We start from the raw sequence: 8,753 nt of genomic DNA on the forward strand, positions 1-8,753 counted from the left end.
GGGCGGCGGGCGCGGCTAAATACTCCCCGTCGGCCATTTTGTCGGAGAAGTCGCAGCGCCGCCTCTTCTCTCGCGTCCTCGCATCCGTCGCTGCCGCCTCTTCCTCCGCCTCCTCCTTCGCCTCTTCCTGCCTCCTCCCGGCTTCCGCCGCCGACCCAGCCGCTTCCCAACCCCGGGGCGAAGCGTCTCCTTATTTATTTCCGTTTTCTCGCCACTACCGCCTCCTGACACGGTGATCCGGGCGGGCCCCGCAGGAATTTTATCCCCTCGCCGGCCTCACACTAGTATCGCATGTCCACTATCCAGAACCTCCAATCTTTCGGTAAGAGCGGGTCGCCCCGCCGCCCCTCCCGTTCCCCCACGTCCCCTGCGCGCCTCTCGGCCGGCAAGCCGCCGCTGCCCGCCCTCGCCGGGGCCGCTCGCCGGACCCCCGCCCCGAAAGGGCCCCGGCCGCCCTCCCCGCACCCCGAGTGGGGCTTTGTTTCGGTGCCCGGAAGATGGCGACCGGGCCCCTGGCGACCCCCTCTCCGAGGACGGCCCCCGGAGCCCCGGCCGCGGGCCTCGTGCCGCCCCCTGCCCGCTCCTGGACCCTCTTGCCGCTCGCTTCTGCCCTCTGCGACCCTGTTCCGCCCGCAGACCTGCCCTGCTGATCGCCAGGGGGACGCCGGCTCGGGCTGGGGCAGCGGCGTCCATTAGCGGTCGGGGCTGTTCGTGGCTGCTCTCGGGCGCATTTAGTAAAAGATGCTGCGGATCAGGCCTCTGATCTGTTACAGGGCAGTGGGCCAGTCTTCTCTACTTGCGTAGTAATACGTAAAATTACTCTTGATATACATATATAGATCTTCTTTCGAGGCAGAGTTAGGGTTAAATGATTGGGGTGGCATCTGTGAATGTTTCTGTTGTCATCAGAATGTAATCGAGATGACGCACATTTTTATAGTGGCTCTAAAATTAAGGTCTTAAAATCTCTTTTCTCCCATTAAAGGATTGTGTTCAACGATAACATCTATAACAACGTTTTTCTGTTCCGATATCAGTGGACATACCTGTTTAAAATCTCTTTTTGTGAAAGTACCTTGTAGGTTTTATCAATACCCTACCCTTATCACTCCCCCACATCCCCACCTGCAGAAAGAAAGCAGAAGCACTAGAACCTTCTTTGCTGAGTTTCTAGATTGTAGCGTAGCTGTATCTGAAAATTACTGACTAAAAGATATTTTCTTGCTTTGGATTTTTTTGTATCCCTTTGCAGACCCCTTTGCTGATGCAACTAAGGGTGACGACTTACTCCCGGCAGGGACTGAGGATTACATTCATATAAGAATCCAGCAACGGAACGGCAGAAAGACACTGACTACTGTTCAGGGCATTGCAGATGATTATGACAAGAAGAAACTTGTGAAAGCTTTCAAAAAGGTAAAGGTGTTAGGAAGAAGAGATTAAAATATAGTTATTGACACACACCTCTAAATAGGATTACGGTTCACACTTTTTACTTGACGTCAGTGTGGGTTAAAATGATTGGACCCAAGGAAACTGTGTTCATACTCTTAATTAACATCCAGATAATCTTAGGGTGAAAGTAAAATATCATGGTATTTGACTCAGTTATGCTGAATCTACTTCTTCAGAAATTTGCCTGTAATGGTACTGTGATTGAACATCCTGAATACGGAGAGGTTATTCAGCTTCAAGGTGACCAAAGAAAAAACATTTGCCAGTTTCTCTTGGAGGTGAGTGATTGGGTGCTTTATGTACAACCTTGAGATTGCTTCTAAAATTGTATTTAAGGGCAATGTGAATTATTACCGACTTAGTAAAAAAATCATGTGAATGAAGCACATTAGTTGTACTTATTTGGGCAGGAGTACCAGTTTATTTTTTCATTAGAATGACCTGATCATTCCTGTGTCCATTTAGGATGTTTTGTGGAATGTCAGGATATTCAAATATGTGTTGAGTTTTTGTTATTAACAGTTTATGCCACAAATAGTGTTGCAGTAACCTATTAACAGTGATTCTTTTTAATGACTGCTCTGTCTTCTTAGAAATGAATTTATGTGTTACCCAGAGTGATTCTGCTAAATTAAATTTTATTTTGCAGGTTGGCATTGTCAAGGAGGAACAGCTTAAGGTTCATGGATTCTAAAATGAACCTAAATACGTGGAGAATTTCTTGAATAATTTTGTTCTCTAAACCAAGTTTGGCTGCCTTGTGAAATGATTCTCTGCAGTAAACGGACTTTTCATTTATTTAATCATTCAAACTTCCATTCACATCTGCATGATTACAGAAAACATGGGGTATGTAGGCTAGTAACACATAAGAAAATTGCAGTAAGATGGTAATGAAACCCCGTATTCATCTTAACATGTTTCCAATGGAAAATATTTTGTTTTGAGTGTTTATTTGTTTATTGTTCAGTTTATTACTTTTCACTTGATTAAATTTTTTTGTTGTATTAAACCATGTATGTTGCAGCTTAACAATAAAAAAAAAATGTATGAATCCTTTTGTGAGCAGTTAGGCTCCCAAATCTAAGCAAGTAATATACACATATAGTTTGTCTTTCATAATTGTCTCATTCTGTGTATTCTTTCCAGTTGATTTCAGATGCTGTGAAGAGCTAGAGGGGAACCTTTGTTATATATGTAATTTTGTTCTTAACTTACTTAAAAATGAGTAGAAACAGTATAAACTCAGAGCCAAGAATTTGCCGGAATGTACTGTTAAATTTTTGAAAAGAAAATGAAGCATAGTTTAAACTTACATATTAGCACAGAGAATTATTTTATTTATTTTTATTGGTTATGTTAGTGGGGTGCCAACACAAGTCTATCCCTAAGTGACAGTAAAGTAGGTTCCTGACATAAAATAAATTTAGTCACAGGCAGTGCCCTGCAAGTGTGGGTGGAAGGCATTGGGGTTAGGGTTAACTTCCCTAGAGTGCTAGAAAGTGACAGAGTTGGGGTGCCAGCCAAGGGCTTCCAGCCAGAAAAGCCATGTTCTTTCACTAAGTCATGGTTTGGTATTCACCAGAGGAAGTAAGAGCCAAGGGCAGTGGTGCATGGGTGTTGGGGGTAGGGTGAGAAATAAGATAATTCACAGTTCTTAATTACGAGATTTCTGCAGCTCATCCTCTTCAGTTCCAGACTTCTGCTTTTTATTGAGCTGTGATTATTTGCTCAGTTACACAAGCTGTATCATTAAAACCATTTAGCCAAGGCAGAGAAATACATCTACAGTAGTCACCTCTTTATCCAAAGGGGATACATTCCAAGACCCCCAATGGATGTCTGAAACTGCAGATAGTATCAAACCCTATATATATTATGTTTTTTCCTATACTAAGCAGCAGATAGCATATACAGTGTGGATACGCTGGAGAAAGGGATGAATCATGTCTCGCCCAGATGGAGCAGAATGGTGCAAGATTCCATCTCCTCACGCTACCCAGAATAGAGCCCAATATAAAACCTATGAATTATCCCTAGAATTTTCCATCTAATATTTTTATTTTGGACCATGGGTAACTGAAACTGCAGAAAGTGAAATCTCAGATAAGAAGGGAACTATTGTGTAGACGTGTGCTTTTTAGCTTAATGCAGTGGGATAATGGTGTGAAAAATGTCACTGCATTCTGTACCAGCTTAACCTTTCCTCCTGTTTTAATGGTGCTGCTTTTGGAAAAACAAAATCAGCCCCCACAGAGTTTACCTCTGAAGGATACTTAAGTAATAGGTTTTGTTACATTCTCACCCCATCGTACCTCTAATCAAGAAAGACTGGGAATATTGAGAAGTGAGTACACCAGAATATAGTGCCAAATTTGGTAAGCTGATTTCTGGAAAACAGCAGTATAATACGACCAAGAAGATCAAGTGGCATGGGAGAATTTTCCAACTTAACTGAGAAATCCTCACTTTTCTACCTGTAACATTTTGTAATGATTCCACCTCACATTGAGAGGTGCTGTGGAAATCGTTATGAAAATGATAAAGCAGAAATTTACATTAACACGCACATTCAAGTGTTCATCTACGGAGATCTGAGGAAGTGCCCAGAAAAGAACTGACTGTTGAGATTGATTGAACAAGAAGGTGGACAGGACAAGGCAAACCTCGTTAGATGGAAAGAAAAAGGCCCCTCCTCTTGGCCCCCACAGATAAGCTCTTGGCCATCACTTCATGTGTCAGGCCACTCCCACTAGATGGGATCAAAAGCCTTGAGTAATACTTCACTCTAGATTTTGTGAGGGTGGCACCTCTTTCTGATCCCTCAATCTTTGAGCCCCAGATACCTATTGGACTTGTCACCTGTAGGGCAGTCCCCATCCTTGGAGCGAGAACAGTATCTTGCACCCTTGTCTTTGAGCAGTGCAATGGAAATAGCTACAGATTTCTGCAATTTTACTGAAACCAGTCAAAGTCAAATCCCCTCATGTGGGAAAGCTGTCTGGGAGCCTCAGAGATACCTAAGGACATAGCTCAACGTTCTTGTCCACTTCAGGGACTGCAACACTCCTGTCTGCAAAAAGGACTAGATGGCATTGTGTAACAGGAGGGAGAATATGCCCTACAAATGCAGTTAAAATAAGCAGCCAAACGGTATCTCCTTGTGTCTCCTGTGTGGGGAAGACTGTGATCTGTAGTTTTTTTAGTGGTCTGTACTTTGACGGTGCGAAACGAAAACTACTGAGTAGAGGACTAGTAGATTGTCCTTAGACCTCTAGGTTCAGCTGAGGCCTTGGTGAAGCCAGTAGGAAACTAACCTTTGGTTGGCTGAGGCACAGCCGAGTAAACCGCTGCTATAGCAACGATGTCTTCTGCCCTCAATCTTGTCCCCACGAGATCTGGGCCCCACACAAGGCAGAGGAAAGCCTGGGGGTGCAGCCTGCTCTTCCTGTTCAGGAACTCAAGTAAGAGCTGTTCTCTGAACCACCCTAGAAAGGGGGCAGCTCTGATCTTATGGAAGGAATAGTTCTAGTTCCAATCAGGATGCAGTTAACCAAAATAGCTTGAGACAAACAGAATGGTAACAGACTTCTGTGTGCCTCCTGTCACCAGCTGGGCTGCAGCTAAAGGAATGGGCAGTTAGAACTCAGGAAAAATCAAGCTCATTAGATTGCCCACATAAACTTGTTCCACTGGGCCTGTGAGGTTTCCCCACACCAAGCCAGAATTCCATGTGGGAAGGAAATGAGGCAGGCGTGGCCCTGCCTTATCTAAAAACAAAGAATTCTCACTTGCAGTGGACAGCAACCAACTGCCCTTGCTTGACAGGCAGGCGATAGCCAGGCAACGTTGTGCTTGTCTGGGATCAAGGGGCCAAGTGAATCAGCCAGAATTAAGCAGGAACAAAACCATGTAAGGCGCCTTCAGCATTGACAGCTCCTTTCACAAGGTTATGCGGGCCTTTAACTCCCTTTTCATCTGGATAGTGGAAGCTTGGAAAAAGAAAAGTCATAAACCAGAGGAATGGCTGTATTTCTTCACTCCTGGAAAACCATTCAGGGTGGAACCACTGCCAGTAGAGGAGGGAATACCAAGCTGTCCTTGGATGTTCCTAATCCAGGCATTGTTGTGTCAGATGACATGGCAGCCTGTGGGGATTCTCTGGCCTATATGGGGAACTTAAAGGGCAATTTAAACTCAGCATTGGCAGTGAGGATGCCAGTGTGAGGTGGGTGGCTCACCCATTAGCTCATAAGTCTGATTTTGAACCTAGCAGGAGAAACAATAGATCTGCCCATGAACTGAGGGCATGATCTGAATCGTGGTGCCTTCATCTCAAACCAGTGAACAACCTGCAGACTACTTTTCATGCATTAAGCAGTTTCATAGAGATAAGCACCATTCATTCAATGCACAAAGGGGACTAAAGTTCAAATCCCCTGATGGGAATTTAAGTGATCTTGACCCCCAAGCTGAGCTACTGCTGCAGCCCTCTGCTCTATCCTGAAGGGTCTCTGAGCCGACAGAATGGTCCAGAAGGAAACTAGCTGTAACCCCCAGGTTTGTCTCCATGTGTCTTTCGTCCATTATCTGGACCCGAGGCCCACCTCCTCAGTCACTGGGCAAGGAACAACATAAAGGAGAGCGGAGATAAAATCAGAAAGTACTTTAATCCATGTCGATCATGACAAATTCCATGGGGAAAACATCACCAAGGATTTAGAGAGCAGTATACTTCCTTGAAGTAGGAAAAAGGCCCATCTGCTCCCTGGTCACAAACATCCACAATGAGTGCCTAATTGCCATTAACTTGCTAAAAACTCAGGAAACATTAGCCTGATATTCAGATTAAACTATGAGAATCAGTAGCAACCTACTCGATAAACTAAGATCGCTGAAATGAAACAACATAGGGTATATAGGGGATGATTCTTGGAAGTAAGGACTAGAAAGGGTGGGAAGAGGGAGGGGATGATTAGAGCAAGTATGTAGTCCTTCCACACCCCCTTGTGGCCATTTTAAAAACTTGATTGCTCTTGGCAGTTCTCAGTAAATTACAGGAGGTTTAGGTTGTTGCAGGCATAATTAAAGCACCAGCTGACAGGTTTAATTTTGTCATCCCTGAAATGTTATGCAGAAATTGATCTAGCCAATGCCTTATTATTGCAATCCATAGAAATCGATTGCAGTTTGCTTTTACCTGGGAGAGAGAAGAAAATGCTTTCATGGTCTTGCCCTGTGGATGTATAAAGCCATCTCACCTACTATCTAGCACAGTGTTATTAGAAGGAATTTAATTCAAGTGTAAATAGAGACATCTGTTTATGGCCTCCAGAGAATGGATGATTAAGTTAGAAAACAATCAAGGCTCCTGCTAAATTGTCACCTGTTGAGGAACACAATCTGGAGCTTTACACACACAGACACACACACACACACCCCGTAAATGCATAGTGCTCTCAATTTAAACCTCTGTCTTAGACCAATACACAGGTAAGTGTGCCTTTTTGGCTACTGGAGTCACACCCACTTAGAGGGTCACTTGAACATTAGCAACTTTTGCCTGGGAAAAGCAGTGACTGGACTCTCTTAAAGACCTAGCGTCCACAATGATGCCACTGCGTTAGGCCTAAACAACCCAGAACAGGACTCACTTGGCAGATTAATCATTAGTAATATACTCACTTGGAGAGCCTCTGGCAGATCTCACCTTCACAAGTGAGGGAAGCCTAATGGAAGCTCAGTGGTAACCTGGGAATTGTACTTTAGGGATTTGATTCTACATGAATCAAGGACAGCATCACAAGATGGGCATCTGACCAGGGAATCCCCCCAGGGAGATATTGGGAGGTATTACATCAGAAAATGTATTATCTCTAACAATAAATCCTTTGACCCTTCCACATTTTTTTTTTTTTTTTTTTTTTTTTGCTGTACGCGGGCCTCTCACTGCTGTGGCCTCTCCCGTCGCAGAGCACAGGCTCCGGACGCGCAGGCCCAGCGGCCATGGCCCACGGGCCCAGCCGCTCCGCGGCATGTGGGATCCTCCCAGACCGGGGCACGAACCCGTGTTCCCCGCATCCGCAGGCGGACTCCCAACCACTGCGCCACCAGGGAAGCCCTGACCCTTGCACATTTTTACCAAGCATTGTCCCTCATTTTCTCACTTCCCTTGCAATAAGAGTAAAAACGGCTAACCTCTTTTTAACGTTTGTAACACAGAGTTCTGAATAACTTACATATATTGGCTCATGCAGTTCTCAAAGACTTCATGACCCAGCACAGCTCCTTTGGCTTACCATCATAATTACCTCCTTGCAAATACCCTCATCTCCTTTGATCTTGCCTCCTTCCTTTATACTCATTTGTCAAAACCGCAACCCTTGTTAAACTCAACGACTGGCTCAATACCTGCACAGGACAGCTGATGGCTGCTGAAGGAAAACAATCGTTCTTTTCCCTCTCCCTTCACCCCCATCCTCCATCTTACACAGCTGAAGGCTTTGCCTCATCCATCGTTGACGTATTTGAAATTGCTTCATTTTTCCATCTCTAAATCTTCTCATCTAGGGCAACTGTGCATACTGTCTTCTTTCCTGCTTATAATGGATGAAGGGTACTTGCTCCCATTAAAACCAACCCTTCAATTTGTATCCTGAGCACGGTCCCCTCTTCTCCATGAATTATCACTGTAATTACCCTCGTTTTTCTGAATCATCAATTTTTTCCTCCCTACTGAATCCTTTTCATCACATAGAAATATCCCCTAATATTTCCCATCTTTCAAATACAGGCATACCTCAGAGATATTGTGGTTCTTTCCAGCCCACTACAATAAAATGAATATTGTAATAAGGAGAGTACCACCATGCAGCCACTATGAAAAACAGTATGGAGGTTCCTGAAAGCACTAAAAATAGAGCTGACATATGATCCAGTAATCCCACTCCTGGGCTATATCCAGATGAAACTGTAATTCAAAAAGATACATGCACCCCTATGTTCATAGCAGCACTATTTACAATAGCCAAGACATGGAAACAACCTAAATGTCCATCGGCAAATGAATAGATAAAGAAGATGTGGTATATATATACAATGGAATATTACTCAGCCATAAAAAAGAATGAAATAATGCCATCTGCAGCAATGTGGATGGACCTAGAGATTATTATATCAAGTGAAGTCAGAAAGAGAAAGACAAACACCATATGATATCACTTATATGTGGAATCTAAAATATGACACAAATGAACATATCTCTGAAACAGAAACAGACTCACAGACATAGAGAACAG

General features: G+C 44.1%; 1 protein-coding gene across 2 annotated transcripts; it reads left to right on the plus strand.

Annotated features, from left to right (window-relative positions):
- Nucleotides 1-291: 291 nt before the first annotated feature.
- On the plus strand, nucleotides 292-2,571 carry EIF1B (eukaryotic translation initiation factor 1B; the record flags this gene model as incomplete). Of its 2 annotated transcripts, none has more annotated exons than XM_079712859.1 (4): nucleotides 292-322; nucleotides 1,253-1,416; nucleotides 1,632-1,733; nucleotides 2,105-2,571. In XM_079712859.1, the coding sequence occupies 4 exons, from the start codon at nucleotides 292-294 to the stop codon at nucleotides 2,147-2,149; spliced, it is 342 nt and encodes a 113-aa protein (XP_079568985.1). In that variant the 3' UTR covers nucleotides 2,150-2,571. The 2 variants fall into 2 exon arrangements, with proteins under 2 accessions (XP_079568985.1, XP_079568986.1); XM_079712860.1 differs by having other exon boundaries at nucleotides 2,120-2,571.
- Nucleotides 2,572-8,753: the final 6,182 nt, after the last annotated feature.

The sequence above is a fragment of the Hyperoodon ampullatus genome, assembly GCF_949752795.1.
Source record: "Hyperoodon ampullatus genome assembly, chromosome: 10".
Taxonomy (NCBI): Eukaryota; Metazoa; Chordata; class Mammalia; order Artiodactyla; family Ziphiidae; genus Hyperoodon; species Hyperoodon ampullatus.